This window comes from Natator depressus, chromosome 2, assembly GCF_965152275.1.
Source record: "Natator depressus isolate rNatDep1 chromosome 2, rNatDep2.hap1, whole genome shotgun sequence".
Taxonomy (NCBI): domain Eukaryota; kingdom Metazoa; phylum Chordata; order Testudines; family Cheloniidae; genus Natator; species Natator depressus.
Window position 1 is genome coordinate 250839613 of NC_134235.1, and position 17603 is coordinate 250857215.

General features: G+C 40.2%; 1 protein-coding gene across 3 annotated transcripts in view; it reads right to left on the bottom strand.

Moving 5' to 3' along the window:
* Positions 1 to 17603, bottom strand: part of LOC141983316 (sodium channel protein type 5 subunit alpha-like) — a 100031-nt gene that overhangs the window by 31673 nt on the left and 50755 nt on the right. The window contains exons 17-20 of one of the 3 annotated variants that reach the window (XM_074946335.1): positions 16274 to 16720; positions 14197 to 14340; positions 11118 to 11241; positions 3452 to 3606 (exon numbers count right to left, since the gene is read on the bottom strand). In XM_074946335.1, coding sequence (XP_074802436.1) covers positions 3452 to 3606; positions 11118 to 11241; positions 14197 to 14340; positions 16274 to 16720 — 870 coding nt within the window. Of the gene's footprint in view, positions 1 to 3451; positions 3607 to 11117; positions 11242 to 14196; positions 14341 to 16264; positions 16721 to 17603 lie in introns of all 3 variants that reach the window. The other 2 variants (XM_074946336.1, XM_074946337.1) reach the window with 2 other exon arrangements.

A 17603-nucleotide genomic window follows, 5' to 3' on the forward strand; every position in this document is an offset into this window, starting at 1 on the left:
GGTAAGTGGAGGAGAGAAGGGATCCCCTCAGCATTCCCAAAGTTGCTGCCAACCTCTGTCATACTGGAGTACTTCATTGTGGTGGCACGGCAACTGGATGTGGCTCCCTATCACCACTGTGACAGTGACTCCTTAGAAGCAAGAGAGGGAGTTGGGGACCACCTTTGTGGTTCCACCTGAGATGGCAGCACCCAGAGTTGCTGCTCTTCCCAACATCGGGCCAGCAACCTAGTACCCAGTCTCTTGCAAGTGAAGTTTACACCACCTTAACCAGCTCCTACTTTGGAGGAGTGGGACCAGGCATAGTATGCCTGTGAGCAGTGCTCAGAAGAAACAGCAGTTGCAGGCTGAGGTTATGGTGCTTGGGGACTGGGAACATGCTCTTGCAGCACAGGAGCTACCAATGGAGGCCTGAGAACACCACCATGCTCAGCTGGAGCAGCAGAGGGAGGAGTTTGTTTGAGGGCAGGCTGAGGCCACAGCCCTGATTCTGGGCACAATGCTGTAAAAAATTTTGGGTTCCCTAAAATTAATTTTTTTGGAGAAAACAAGTTTTGCCATATATTTTTTCGACCAGCTCTAGTGATAATAATGAAAAGAACATATTAGATACTGTGGAAGAGCTACAAAATATTACCATATGCAAGGAACAATCCTTGCTCCATATATAGTCAATTTTCATTAAAGCTGTATTTTGTGACACAAAAATCTGTTTGTGGCAGACAAAGTGGTTACAAGCGGTGAGATGTGGGATGAGAAAATGTAAAGATGGATGGTGGAAATGCCAACTCTGATATCTCTTATGCTTCTCCAAATCCTGCATCAACATAAATAAGTCCTCTAAGTATCAAAGCTGAAAGGACTTGGTATGTGGTCATTGTTTTAATGATGAAATAATCTTACAATTTGTTGCTTGTTTCAAGAAGGGAACAGCAGGTTCTTATTTAGAATTGTGTATGCACTTCAGCTCTAGGAACCTTCCTGGAGAGCTGACATGGTTCTTCACTTAGGGAAGAACATCAAAGAAATCAGGATCTTACAAGCAGAATTTTGAGAGAGATCAGCAGCAGATGTGATGTTCCTCAGCTGCTTTACATGTTACATGTGGAAGTTTGGGAGTTGCATCATCTGTCTCTGTGAAAATCATAATACAAGTACAAACAGGTGTCCCTGTTACAAATATAGGCCTGTTCTGCACTAACACAGTAAATCAATCTAAATTATGCGAGTTAAGTTATGTAAGAAACGTAATTTAAGTCAACATAGCTTAGATCAATTTACAGTGTTATGTTCACAGCGCTATGTCGATGGGAGATGCTCTCCCACTGACATAGCTTCAGCCTTTCGGGGAGGTGTAGTCCTGAAGTCGACGGGAGAGTGCTTTCGCATTGACTTATCATGTCTTCATCAGACCAGCTAAATTGATGCCCGCTACATCAATCACAGCAACACTGATGTATCCCATAGTGAAGACAACGCCATAGACTCAGTCAACTACAGACCTAGATGACTATCACAAAGTTTCATTACAGGCCTAGAAATTTCCTGGATACAATCTGTGAAACAAACAGTAAAATTACAAGGTGCATCTAAGAAAATGTAATCCTAGAGGGAAATTAAGTTAGTTAAAGCTACTTAAAAGCCCCTCAATATGTAAGTTACAGAAACTTAGACTCACACTAAACCCATTCAGACTTGCACCAATTTACCAACTTGTAGCTTACAGTGACCCATACACATACACACATCACTTCTGTCCCAAGGAATTTTATTTTTGGTGGACTCTAGGGGAAGAATATATTTTCAGATAGGCACAAAATTCTGCAGTATTGTTGTAACCATGTTGGTCTCAGGATATTAGAGAGACAAGTGAATGAGGTAATATCTTTTACTGGACCAACTTATGTTGGTGAGAGAGACTATCACAGAGTCAGGTCTATCCCCCCAGCCTGTCACCAGTTTCCTGGGAGTGACCCCTTCTGTGTGCCAGGCCCCAAGGACCTACACAGTTCCACAGAGGCAGGCCCATGGCCTCCAAGACTGGCCCTTTGGCACCAGCATCTCCTGTCTCTCTCCAAGGATCCCTGCAGTGAATCCAGCCAAACCAGAGTTCTGTGGGAGGCTTGTACTATGCCCCTTTAGGACACGATGCTCTCAGTGAGTATTTACAGTGACACAGGCTGCCTTTTCAAAACAAGGTAACCATTTATTAGTCACTGGCTACAGAATCTGAAAATCCTTAGCTGAACACAGAGAGGTAGAAGTTAAGCCATAGTCCATCCTGACCAAGCCAGTGCCTTGATGAGCCAGCCAAGTTGTGATGAACCCCATCTCTGGATCTCTCCCCTCTTTGTCCCGCAGATCTGGGCTCCCAAGTCCCTCCAAAAAGCCCCCTTCTACCAGTCAGCTGACACATTGTTCTCCAGCTCAGCTCACAAGTCCTGCCTCCTGGGGTTTCCTTTTGTTAGATATGATTGTTCAGTCACTGGGGCATCTCTTTGTCTCGCTGGACCCTCTGTTGATTTGGGTCAGTTTGGGCCAGTTTTTTAATGACTGTATTCATTCCTCTGCAGACAGCAAGGGGACATACACCCATACACCTCCTGCCTCCTGCACTGTTCCAGGAGCAGTGTTAACCCTTTTGGACCCACTTGGAACATAAGAACAGCCATAGTGGGTCAGACCAAAGTTCCATCTAGCCCAGTATCCTGTCTTCCCACAGTGGCTAATGTCAGGTGCCCCAGAGGGAATGAACAGAACAGGTAATCATCAAGTGATTCATCCCCTGTTAGTATTTTTTTCACACAATGCTCAGTCAACTTGTGGAACTCCTTGCCAGAGGATGTTGTGAAGGCCAAGACTATAACAGGGTTCAAAAAAGAACTAGATAAATTCATGGAGGATAGGTCCATCAATGGCTATTAGCCAGGATGCACAGGGATGGTGGCCCTAGCCTCCGTTTGCCAGAAGTTGGGAATGGGCAACAGGGGATGGATCACTTGATGTTTGCCTATTCTGTTCTTTCCCTCTGGGGCACCTGGCATTGGCCACTGTTGGAAGACAGGATACTGGGCTAGATGGACCCTTGGTCTGAACCAATATGGGCGTTCTTATGTTTTTGTGTTTGATTTTAATGAAGCATCTAAAAATGATAATCTATACATTTGAAATAACTGCCACAGAAAAGCCACAGCAAAACCAATACACAAGCAGAATGGAAATCATCTGTCATGTGACTTACAATACTTTACAGTCATTATAAAAAAGAAGTTACCCCATGCTAAGTAATTTTACCCTCTCCTAACCAGTCTGAAACGTCTACCAACCAGTCTGAAAATACATCCTTCTGCCCTAAGCAAAAAAGTCATATCTTGGATCTGAAATTAAAGCTATGTAACACCTCCGCATACAATTATAATTCAACCTGAGATGAGATTAAGTAAAAATTTACCAGTGCACCGCTACTCAGCAGGATCATGAATATGATAAAGCTTTCAAACCAGCTATGTTCAACAACTTTGAAGCAGGTTTTCCTCAGGTTCCACCACGTTTTGCCTGGAAACTTTGTGGTATTCATCACACAGCAAGGGAAATGTCGAACACAACCTGAAAGAGGGACATGTGTTACATTAGTACCCAGGGCAGCCATGGAAATTTCTGGGTTCAGGGGAAAGTCGTTAGTCCCTCAAACTTGTCTGTCTCCTGTTTCCTCTTTCTCAGTCCTTTATTATTTGAAAGTAAACTACAAAATTATTTTTAAAAAATTAGGAATATTTTGCACCCATTAGTGAGCTACCTTCCAGCTCACTGGAAATTGGTAAGAACACTGGGAATGCTCTCGGAATGCTGATGGCTGGGTTTACAGAACAAAGGCAACACAACAGGATGGACCTTATGGCATTGGAGATTTACCAGCTATCTCAACGCCATGACAAGCATTGAGAGATGGAAGAATAGCACAACTGGCACAAGGAGTCATTGTATTTTAGAAATTAGAGATAAAGATAATCTGTAGGGTCATCTAGTCCATCCCCTTTGACAGCAGGATTGTTCCCGACCTTTTAATTTCTAGTCATTTATCCATTCTATGTTCAAATGTACAAACTGACTGGGTTTCCACGACATAACTTGTAAGAATAGTCAACTGTCTAGTTGATCTTACAATTTAGGAAAAGTTAGGTTGAATATCAGTTCTCTTTCAATCTCAGCACATTACTCATATACTTTTTAGTACTTATTTAATTATAGCTGGGGCAGGTAGAACTGCCTATTATTAAGGTTGCTGAACACGTCCCATTATAAAACCCTGTTTTCAGTTCCCTTATAATTTTGCCAAACTTTAACCATTTGGGCTGAAATTTTCCTTGCTGGGTGTCTGTCACAAGCCTCTGCAACCTTACTTTGGCCCTTTGTGCATATGGACTACGATACAGTCTTTAATTACACAATCACATACTTTTTTTTTCCCACTGGACCCCTGCCTCATTCACTGCATAAGGATGGACCTGCTCTGGGCATGAATAAGGGTTGTGGTAATGAAGAAAAGTGTTATCTGTAGGATCCTTGCCTCATTTATTCCAAAAGCCAAATGTTGTATAGTGCATGAGGCAGTGGACTGCAGGAAGAGAAAGGATGGCCTCCTGGTTAAGGCAGGTGAATGATGCCTGGGGAATTCGACTATACCTCTGTCTCTGCCACAGACTTCTTATGTGATGCTAGTCAAGCCACTTAAACCAAACTTTTCACAGGTGGTCACTAATTATATGCTCCTCATTCTCTGGGTGCCTAACTGAAGACTCTGTGGGTCTCATGAGCAGAAGTGCTGAGCACACACAGCCAGTAACTGAAATTAATGTGATCTGTGCTTTGAACATATGAAGTGCTATATAGTGCTAAATACTCTGAAAAATCAGGTCGTAAGTGTCTCAAATTAGGCATCCAAAATTAGTGGATATTTTTGAACTTAATCTCCCTGAGTCTCAGTTTCCTATCTGTAAGATGGGGAAAATACTATCCCCTCACCTTACAGAGGTATTGTGGGGACACATTAACTACTGTTTGTGAAGCACTCATGTACTATAGTTATAAGCACCAGAGAAAAGCACATGAGGAATTTAATAATGCTGTCTTCATAGGAGATTTTGAATAGTGTACAGTAAATAAGGCATGGGACCACACACTGATCAACAAAGAGAAAACAAAATATTGAATAGCTGCTTATCAAGTGAGAATCATCCATTCTGTGCACTGAAGGACGCAGGAGTGCTATAGAAAAAATAGTATGTGATCATGTAATTAAAGAATGTATTATAATGCATATACAGAAAGGGGCCAAGTTAAGGTTGCACAGACAACTTTAGCTCTGGCATGTCCTAACTTTTGAGTGCTTCACTTTGAAACTTTAATAATGTTATTTTAACATAGTTTTTTGTTTGTAATTATTATATAACATGCATATATAATGTCCTAGGTGTGCATGTCATGGATATGTGTGTATAGCCTTGAGGAAGTCCTTATTGTTTACAAACTTCAAATACTTTGAGATGATTACCACATACCTACTTCTAGTGCGTAGGAAGAGGGTAGTATACTTTTAAATAGTTTGAGAGTCCTGTAGTGGTATTCACTGTGTTTTATGTTTTGAGGAGCCACCAGGACTAAGCAGAGCAGGAATATGTGTAGCTAGATCTTACACATTTATAAGTATTTAATAAATGTGGTTATTTGGGACTGAACTGCCAGTGCAGTTTCTTCATATTATTTTTGTTGTGTAAACAGCAAAATACATAACACCACCTTATTTCAGTGAGTTAATAAACACTCTTTAAAATCTTGTCTCATAAACTCATCCCTACAGACTTTTAACCATGTTTGTTTTTCTCCTTTGAATTCTGTCCAGTTTGTCAACAAGAAATGAAAGCAGTGTTCTAAGAACAGTTTCACCATAAAGAGAGGGGCCATTACTTTCCCTGATCTATAACAAGTTACAGCTCATATATAGGTCCAAAAGTGCATTACACATTGTGCTTGATACAGGGTCTTAGCCAAAGCCCACTGAAAACAACTGGAGACTTTCCACTGGCTTCAATGGGTTTGGATCACACTCACATTGCATTACAAGTTAAATGTCATTTTTTGTCCAATACCTTGCTTTATTCTCTTTTGAAATGACTGCTTCCAAAGTTATCTTTATTTTGGATTATTTTTACCCAAATATCTCAGCTTGTATTTTCTAAGATGAATTTCATTGTATTACTTGCCCCTGTGTTTTAAATCTCCTTTTTATTATTTCTTTGTCAGCATTGGTATTTGCAACACTTCCCAGTTTAGTGACATATACAAATTTAGTTAACATGGTGTTTTTCCTCATTTCAAAATCATTAGTGAAGGTATTAAATAGCACCAGACCCAAAGCTGATCTCTTCAATATCCCCCATTTATGAATTGTCCACAAGCAGCTTCCAGTTTTTGTAAACGTATTTGCTATTCAAAACTACTAGCTGAATCACTTACAGCAATAATTCTTGGTCTACAGATTGTTTGTGAGCAGGCTGTTGTGAGTATTCACTATTCAAAATTCAAAGTGTATTGGCTTCACAAGGCGAATAGGTCCCTGGTTAAATGAATGCAAGTATTTCAAACATTCGCAATATCTGGTATAATTACTCACATTTATGAGTTCAACGTTTTATTTCTGCCAACATTTTCTAATATTCACTTAAATGTCATTGTTTCAACAAACATTCCTGCCATTAAACTGATCTTCTAGGATATTTGCTAGAAAATGAAACAATAGAATGCATAAAATAGATAAATAAAACAGTTCTTAGTTTGACTCTAGCCCTCTTCCTGACAACCTTTGTATGCTGCTTTGGCCCCAATCCTGCAAACACCTTCATACATTCTTAACTGTAAGCAGGTAAGTAGGCTTCAAGGGAGCTACTCCCCTGCATCAAATTAAACTCATTCATAAGTTCTTATGGTCTTAGATGGTAAACTTTGCAATGCAAGATCTCAAGATCTACATCTGCCTTGTGTGTACAAAGTATCTAGCATACTGTTGGCATGTCCAGAATACAAATCAATAATGAATAATCATAATATGCATTGGATTTTTTGTGTGGAATTTACTTAGCTATTAAGTTGATCAGTGAACTTTATGATCCTTCAACAAGTTTTTAATCCATGTGATCTCATATACCATGGCATTGAAATTAATATTCCAAGTAGGATTTCATGTCTACTATATCAATTCCTTAGGAATTCCTTGTAATAACATTATTGATGATGGATTGCTGTGGATTTATGTATATACATTCTCATTACAGTGTGTATGGTAACACCCATTGTTTCATGTTCTTTATGTATATAAATCTCCCCACTGTATTTTCCACTGAATGCATCTGATGAAGTGAACTGTAGCTCACGAAAGCTTATGCTCAAATAAATTTGTTAGTCTCTAAGGTGCCACAAGTACTCCTTTTCTTTTTGCGAATACAGACTAACACAGCTACTACTCTGAAACCTGTAATTCCATTGGAATTTAGCAATGATATTTATAGCATGAACTAATTCAACAGAAGCTGTATCCCCTGTATCTAATCAATTTCAGCTTGAAAACAGAAAATTATTACAAACCAGATCCTTAGGTCCAGCTAAGTTACTCTCAGCACAGGACCTTAGATAAGCAAGAAAAGGTAGCTGTCCTGGTGGTAGCCAGGGGCCAGTTCTACCTTGATGTAAATTAGACTGGTTTCTAATTTGTTCTAATCTGCAGGCTGCTTTAATCTATGCCAGCAGCAATAGCCTCGAAGGCACTATTCCGCCAAGGCACTATTCCGCTGTCTGGAGATTACTGGAGTGCAAAGCACTCCTCCTACTCCTGATACCTGTCCCAGGTAATGGGGGCAGGATGAGATGATGCAGAGCTGGCTATGTCACTGCTGCAGGAGACAGGGTTCCTCTAATCTGGGGAAATCCCCAGTTTCTCTGTTAGAGATTGACATAAAGGAACCTGATCAGGGCCAAAGATCTGGCCATACATTTGCAATTCATAGCCAAACAGGGCGTATCAATTCCCATTTAAAGCAGCATTGGGGAGTAGGAACATTTCCAAATATATCAGACTAGCACATCAAACTATTGACTTTGTCTAAATATTGTATTTTCTTTCTTATTTTCAGTTATTCCAGTGTAAAACTGTCCCTTCAACAGTTTCTTCAGCCCTCATTTTTTATGCATCTTTCACATACAACCTCATCTCCCTTGCACATTCCACAGCAAGTGTCTCCATTACAGCTATTTCAACTATATTACAATTAATATAGTAATTTACAGCCTAAAACACAAGCATGGCACCACAATGGTTATCTGCTTCACTTGTATCTACTCCAGGGCTAGTTTATGGAGCCTTTGTTAAAAGCCACAGTAATTTAGTACTAGCAGATACAATGAACCTGCCTCATTCTGAATTTTTGCTCAAAATTCAGAAATGGAAGAGAAGGGGAATCGGAAGTAATTGGGAAGGAAATATAGGTGGGCTGCAGGGGGAGAGGCTAGATGGAATGATAGAAAGGGCCCTGAACAGTGAAGGTAAGGAAAAGTGTGGAGAAGTAGATGGCAGGAGAGATTATGGTAAGGAGGGCCTGTGGGAATCTAGAGGGTTGTTATAATGAAAGAGGTAGCAGGAATGGGGAGCAGGACAGAATCAGGAGAGAGATAGCTGGGGCAGTGAGGAACAATGGGGAAGAGGCAGTCAGGCAGGGTTAGTAAGTGAAGGAAGAAGCTGGATGGCAGATGCAGATCTGCCACAGATAACTGAGGTCACAAGGTGGATGGGTACAAGAGATAAAGGGAAAACTTAGAAGAAGCGTGGCCAGTTGAACACTAGACTCAAACTGCAACAGCTAATGGCTAGTGGAGGGGCAGAAGGGAGGAGACTTTATGTCTTGTGAGCCAGCTGGTAGGAGGAAAGAGCATGTCAGCTGACGGGAGTAGCATTGTGGGAAAGGAATCTGAATACTGTCCAGCTTTCTAAAATCAGTTAGTTCTCCAGGAACATTGGTCTTTTATAATCATAAGGAATCATAACCCAGGTGGAAATTAATCTAACTGTGAATTGACCTTGATGACATGTTTTACCCTGTTACTTCTACTATAGACAGTTCAGGGAGACTACTGTTTGCTCTGAGAAATAACTGATATAAAGTAGGGGTTGGATGAAATGTTAATAAATTTAAATTTTTCTCTAGTGAAAACCACAGTATTCTTAGTTTTGGCTAGAAGGAGCCAGCTGTGAAAATTAAAATAAGCACTGAGTACAAATATTGGCATGAAGTAAACTTGTAAAGCTGTGCAGCAATTTAAATTGGGCTTCTGGACTTACCATCCTACAGAAATTCAGCTGAATACTAACAAGTTCTCTCCGCCTGTTTCATGTGTGTTTGACTATTATAGAGATCTATGGATGAAAAGTTCTATGCAAATACTCAGTAATTATATTGTTATTAAATACTCTGCAAGTAGACAGAGTGCCTTGGTGTTGAGTGCCTGAGTGTCTCAACATTAACTAGGAGAAGAGGCTACTTTGGATTGTTTACTTGTGGCACCTTAGAGACTAACCAATTTATTTGAGCATAAGCTTTCGTGAGCTACAGCTCACTTCATCGGATGCATACTGTGGAAAATACAGAAGATGTTCTTGTACATACAAACCATGAAAAAATGGGTGTTTACCATTACAAAAGGTTTTCTCTCCCCCCACCCCACTCTCCTGCTGGTAATAGCTTATCTAAAGTGATCACTCTCCTTACAATGTGTATGATAATCAAGGTGGGCCATTTCCAGCACAAATCCAGGGTTTAACAAGAACGTCTGAGGAACTGGGAGGGGGGCGGGTAGGAAAAAACAGGGGGAAATAGGTTACCTTGCATAATGACTTAGGCTTGAATAGAGACTGGGAGTGGCTAAGTTAATTGTATCCAATTTGCAAATTAATTCCAATTCAACAGTCTCTCGCTGGAGTCTGATTTTGAAGTTTTTCTGTTGTAATATCGCAACTTTCATGTCTGTAATCGTGTGACCAGAGAGACTGAAGTGTTCTCCGACTGGTTTATGAATGTTATAATTCTTGACATCTGATTTGTGTCCATTTATTCTTTTACGTAGAGACTGTCCAGTTTGACCAATGTACATAGCAGAGGGGCATTGCTGGCACATGATGGCATATATCACATTGGTAGATGCGCAGGTGAACGAGCCTCTGATAGTGTGGCTGATGTGATTAGGCCCTGTGATGGTGTCCCCTGAATAGATATGTGGGCACAGTTGGCAACAGGCTTTGTTGCAAGGATAGGTTCCTGGGTTAGTGGTTCTGTTGTGCAGTATGTGGTTGCTGGTGAGTATTCGCTTTAGGTTGGGGGGCTGTCTGTAGGCAAGGACTGGCCTGTCTCCCAAGATTTGTGAGAGTGATGGGTCGTCCTTCTGGATAGGTTGTAGATCCTTAATAATGCGTTGGAGGGGTTTTATTTGGGGGCTGAAGGTGACGGCTAGTGGCGTTCTGTTATTTTCTTTGTTAGGCCTGTCCTGTAGTAGGTGACTTCTGGGAACTCTTCTGGCTCTATCAATCTGTTTCTTCACTTCCGCAGGTGGGTATTGTAGTTGTAAGAATGCTTGATAGAGATCTTGTAGGTGTTTGTCTCTGTCTGAGGGGTTGGAGCAAATGCAGTTGTATCCTCAGACGTTCTTGTTAAACCCTGGATTTGTGCTGGAAATGGCCCACCTTGATTATCATACACATTGTAAGGAGAGTGATCACTTTAGATAAGCTATTACCAACAGGAGAGTGGGGTGGGGGGAGAGAAAACCTTTTGTAGTGGTAAACACCCATTTTTTCATGGTTTGTATGTATAAGAACATCTTCTGTATTTTCCACAGTATGCATCCGATGAAGTGAGCTGTAGCTCACGAAAGCTTATGATCAAATAAATTGGTTAGTCTCTAAGGTGCCACGAGTACTCCTTTTCTTTTTGCGAATACAGACTAACACGGCTGTTACTCTGAAACCTTTGGATTGTTTGTCTCACTTCCTAGTCATAGTGAAATTAGCAGATCCTTACCTTCTGGGAAACAGTTATCAGGTTCTTTTAAGTCTTCAGCCAGCTCAGGGATCTGTTTCAGAAGCTCCTCAGGATTTGTCAGATCCACTGTGCTGCCTTCAGAACAGCTGATGTAATCCAGGTGCTACATAAGAGAAGACAATGTATCATTTTTTTGTTTAGAGTGGTCACTGTGCTTTAAAATAAACTGAATGCTCTTCTTACTACATTCTGTTGCACACCAGAAGCAACTACAACAGTACACTGTCATCATCAGGAGGGTGCCCTCTGCTCGTTGGGAAGGAAACTGCAGCCCTCTGCTCATTGGTAAGGGTGCTCTGTACACTGCAGCCCAGGTTGGCTGGGGTTGGTTAATTTCAGCTGAGCGTCGCCTTTCTTGCCAGCCTGGACTTGAGCCGACTGGTTAGTGAAAGGGAGAACCCAGAACCAGGGGGAAGAGGGCATTCCTCTCACCTGAGCTTGGCACTGCAGGGAGCCAAGAAAGTAGATTTAAAACCAAAAATCCGCTAGCCAGACCCCTTCTCCCCGTTTCTAGGGTTTCATTTCTGAAAACAGCTGGGCAGGTAACCTCAGGCCAAGCCAGGGGAAGGAGTAAAGGGGAAACAAAGTGAAGCTAGCTCCATCTTTGATCCTGTAGTAAGGGCTTCATCCCTGGAGGCACGGTGCCTCCCCTCCCCACCCCACTGGGGCACATGGCCCTGTCTTATCCCACCCCACCTTCCATCCGTGCGGCTCTCCTCACTGGCTAACTTGCCTCCCCTGCCCAGCCTGCTTCATTAGCCATCTTTCCCTGCATCATAGGGTGTGCTACCTACTATGGAGCAGCGAGAAAGAACACATTTGGGTAAAAACAAGCCCTGGCTAATGTGCTGCTCTCTCTAAACTGCACCAGGCTTTAGCAAAGTATTTAATTAGCCTCCACAAATTTATTTTCCTCACCTGCAGATTATAGTGATCTCAGCCCAAGAAGCCCTGGAATGTGATTCCTTCTGTGGACATGCTCAATTGAGACGTAATGACATTGACTTGGTATACAACAGAATGTAGTAAGAAGAGCATAGAATGGATTTTATTAACACTATTGAGCTGCTTGTGAATGATTTTGTGACTATACATATTGGTGACTTCTTTCTCTGAATGTCACTGTAATTGGCAGTGAAAGTCACTTAATTTGTCACTGGTCACTTTGACACTTATTTTCTCACTAGGGAAATCAAAAAGTCTCTAAATCTAGTGACAAAATAGCTAAACTGGCAACATTCTGGTGGAATGGACTTTCTCCCCTGAAATATCTCCACACCAATTTAAAGCCAAAGCTAGATTTAAAGGCACCAGATTAATCACTGTAATAAAACTTGCATATGGGAATGATTCCAACTTTTCTTGAATTAAGTGTATATAGTTCTCAAACACAGACAGGCTTTAAAACATTTCACTAGTTAGAGCTGAAAACAATTAAAACCAGAGCACCCCACCTGGCGAAAAAGAGAGAGAGAGAGACAGACAGAGAAATGAAAATATAGTTTATTCAGAGTCCTGTTTGGTAGAGCTCTACAAATTTCTGTTCAGAATGAAAGTACAGTAAAATGCCCTCAATAATTTACACGAATTAGAACATGTAATCACATAAAACATAATGTATTCTCCACTGGCTTAGACTTCCTTGTATTCCAGCATATTTCACACTTCACACCACTAGAGATGTGTGAATAATTCATAACAAATTATTTATTCAGTGAATTCTGCCACTTTTTCTGTTTCCAAATTGCTGATGAACAATTTGTGATTTTCTTGAATATGTTCCTTATTAAAATTATTCTCCAAAGACTTGTGTAAATAATCATGGGATTTTATTTTTTACTTTTTGTGAGCAATTCATTTAAAATATTTTGTATTTGAAATCTGAGCTGTTTTGATTGGACATATAGACAACGTTGTATGTGTCCACTCCCTGACTAGAGGAGTATAACCCTTATATATTCAGCTTGGAAAATTGTTTTTAAGATTACATATACAAAATTCATTTAATGTGTTTTGAAATTATACAGAAAAAAGACTGGACACACCAGAATGGTCCCTGAAACCATTTTCTGGGACAAAACATTTTTGCTAATTCAGATGTCAAGTAGCCAATGTTAATTTTTTGCAAAAAGAAAAGGAGTACTTGTGGCACCTTAGAGACTAACCAATTTATTTGAGCATAAGCTTTCGTGAGCTACAGCTCACTTCATCGGATGCATACTGTGGAAAGTATAGAAGATCTTATTATATACACACAAAAAGCATGAAAAAATACCTCCTCCCACCCCACTCTCAGCAGAGTGGGATGAGAGGAGGTATTTTTTCATGCTTTTTGTGTGTATATAATAAGATCTTCTATACCCATATATATATATATTCTATATATATTCTTCCCACTCTGCTGAGAGTGGGGTGGGAGGAGGTATTTTTTCATGCTTTTTGTGTGTATATAATAAGATCTTCTATACTTTCCACAGTATGCATCCGATGAAGTGAGCTGTAGCTCACGAAAGCTTATGCTCAGATAAATTGGTTAGTCTCTAAGGTGCCACAAGTACTCCTTTTCTTTTTGCGAATACAGACTAACACGGCTGTTACTCTGAAACCTGTTAATTTTTTGGTAATCTTTCTGAATCAAAGGCAACTCAGAACCCAGTTTCTCTTCCTAATAAAGTTTTTAATTAATATTTATAAATACAGCATTTTGCCATTTCCATTCATAGAGATCCAACTATTCCACCCTGAACCAATGACACAGAATACTTCAAGCTAAATATAACTGAGCCAAGTAAATTTATCAGTCATGTCATGATGCAAGTATTAATCCAAAATGGAACTATGATGAACACCTGCATGGCTAAGATATCTGAGGCCTTCCCAATACTTGAAGAAAGAGAGTTCTTGTGCTTTAAACACAAAATAGAATAATAAAGATAAAATTTATTGTACAACATTATTTTTGAGTCATTATCTTTATTAGATTCCAAAAAACGGAAACAGAACATACAGAGATTGGCCAATGTTGGTGATTTCAGGTTAGGTAAGAACATGGTGTTACCTCTTTTTGTCCCTGTGATGATTCATCCTTCCTTTGTTTACATATGTTAAACTCACTTAAGTCTTCAGAGAAAACCTCAGATCCTTTACTCCAAGTTTCTGGGCTTTTACATTGCTCTCCCCTCTGTCTCAGGTGGTTTTCCTGCTGAAGATAATCTTAGATGGGTTTATTTTATTTTCTCTTTTCTTTTTTGTGCCAGAGGGATGGCACACTTAATTTCAAAGTAGAACACTCTAAATGGAACACAAAGCACCTTGAACTACTCACTTATAGTCTTGATCTTTACAGAGAGATACAAAGTGGGAAAAGTTTGCCTTGGTTACCTAAAATAAATTAAGGCCTGATCCAAAGCCCACTGAAATCAATGGGAATCTTTTAATCAGAACGAAGTGAAGAACTCAGGACCTGAAGGGGAGATTTTAGATTCATAGTTAGTCATGACTCCTGTGACATTCCCATGGGTACCCAGGATTCTGAGGCACTTCGCTACCACATGCCCTTAAGAAGAGAAAGCCTTGTCAGTCCCTGCTGTGGGTCAGCTCACCAACTCCACCGCCCACGGGCAACACAAGCACTGCCCTCTACACCTATGCAGGCCCCACACTCTCTCTCTGGCTTAGCAATAGGCACCCTCTAACCCCCCAAACCCTCCCAGTATCTCCCTGGAGTGTCCAGGCCCTGTTCCACTGTACAATTGCTGTATTCACAGATTTGCAGCTCCCAAAGGCGCATTACACCCAAGATTCACCAGTTATACGTCAGATCACAACTCCGTTTAATACTCAGCACTTAGATACATTCATAGTGAAAACAAGTAAAAGTTAATTCAACAAAGTATAGAGCTTCAAGTGATAGCAAGCTGAAGTATTAGAAACAAATGGTTACATATAAAAGAAAATCATTACATACGTTCTAGAGCCTGGACTTACTGAACTAGTTACTTTCATATCTTATCGAGCAATGCCTACCCAAAGTTCTTCCAGAGTTTTACCACCAGACATGGCTGTGATCTGTTCAGGAGACAAGTCTTGCTGTCAGATTGCCTCCGAGGGGAAAGATGCAGGGTATACCTCTGCACCTCCAAGTATATCCCACCATCCATTGTTTTTTACTCATGAACAGGATTCCCTGCTACTGTTTATTTTTCCCTGTAAATTTCCTCTTTTGAAGATTTTGCAATCTCTTCATTAGCATTTGACTCAGTGTACAAGGGATACTGACCAGACAGAGGGATAAATGCCATTACTTGCTGCTTGAAAGAAACATTCCTGAGGTATGTCACCGCTGGGTTACCTGCCTTGAGAACCTAATTTTCAGTATAAACACATAACTTCTTAAATATTATCAGAGCACATATTTTCCAGTGATTATGATGTCCAGAAACCTCACATGCCACCATTTAGTGAATCATTATGCATATAACTGACCCAAGGGATCCCTGTAAAACTCTATGAACCACCCATGCCCTCTGCCAGTTGGCATCCAGACGTCCCTATGGATCACAACTCCATAGTTAAAGGGGAACTGCAAAAATTCAGACAAACTTAAAAATGTTTTTCTATGCACTATAATATAATAAATATAACTTTGAAAGAGCCATTCCATTCTTAATCCATCCTTCTTTTTGCTGAGATGACAGAAGAGAAAGAGAAGTCTCGTTGTTAAGAGTTCACAGCTTGAGCCCTTGACGCTATTTCCTCTCTGCCTGGTTACTGATGCCAAACATAGATTTCAAGGTCAGAATGGACCAATGTGATCAGCTAGTATAAATTCGTCCATAACTCAGGCCGTAGAATTTCACCCAGTAATTCCTGCATCAAGCCCAACAACTTGTGATCTGTATTTCACAAAGACATCCAATCTTGATTTAAAGACTCCATGTGATGGAGAATTTACCTAATCCTTGGTAATGGTTCTTCTAATGGTTGATCACCCTAACTTTAAAAAATCTAAACCTTATTTCCGGATGGAACTTTTTAAACTTAAACTTCCTGCAGCTGGATCATGCTTTGCCTTTGTCTGCTAAATTAAAAATCCCATTAGTATCAAACATATTCTCCCTGTACATGCTTCTTACCTGTTTACTGTACTCAGTTTTTGAGAATGTGGTCGGCTTATCATCATCTTCTTCATAATCCTCACTATCAGAATCTGCCTCAGCAATAGGGACACAGACAAACATGTTGGGGTTGGTGATAAAATCTTCAAGAATGCTAACTGAGCATTTGTCCCCAGTTTTCTCAGTTCCATTGTTACTGTGATTTTCTTTACAATTTTGCCCTTCTTTTCCAGCCTCCACACATGTGTTCTTGGCAGCCAATTTATTTTTCTTTTTGGCAGCTTTCTTTGGATGCTGGCACTGTCCACAACAGTAATCCCATGTTGCATGTTTCACCAGGTGAAGTCCCCTGTGGATCCGAGCAAATGCAATTTTAAGATTGTTCATCTCTCCATCATCTTCGGGTGCTTGGAGGTTGTCAGCACTGAAGGAGTTCAGCAGTAATGCAATGAACAGGTTGAGAACCTGAAAATAATTGGAATAAAAAGAAAATCATGGCAATATAATTTTGAAATGTAAATAACGGCTTGAAGATTAGCCAGTTTCTAAACAATTTGTTCTTAATGCACCAACCTTAACAAGACAAAATGAAATGATTATTTAGAAAATTATTTTTCATGCAGCATATTTGGCTCTCACAAAGGTATATGTTTCCATGACCCTCAAAAAAAAAAAAAAAAGAAAAGAAAAAAAAAGTAGATTTTGTGTAGCATAAAATGACGATCTTATTGCCAATACAGGGATATGTATAAAGATCACACAATTTAACTGAAACACAAAAAAGAATTAAAAAAATTGGTGTATCACAGTACTCCATCAATCCCACAAGGAGGAGACAATTACATAAAATTACAGATACACTAATTATGGGGGTGCTGTTCCTTTAACAGGACAATATTGTTAAAACAGTGCTGGAGAGATTTGTGCAGTAGAACTATCAGCCTGGATTTTAGGGTAAGGGCACAGTCTGGGCCTTGTACAGGATAATGAAGGTCTGATACTAGTCTCACAACAGTTTTACCTGGGTGTAATTACACCAGACCTGAGTGGAGCTGCTTCTGATTTGCATGGATATGGGATCAGAATCAGGCTCAGTGTGTCTATCAACTTTGTAGCATTGTAATGAAGAATATTCTAGGACTGGCTTCCCTTAGGAAGAGTCAATTTGATTGCAGGTGGAACTATAAAGTGTATATTAGTTAGATGTTGAATATATCGCTTCAAATACAGGGGTGGAGGTGGTTGAATCAGCAGTTATAGAATCATGGTGTTTTTCCTCCAGGCTTTTCCAAAGGAGGGGGTCAGAAATTTGGGAAGAAAACCTATTTTTATATTCATTTTAAGATAA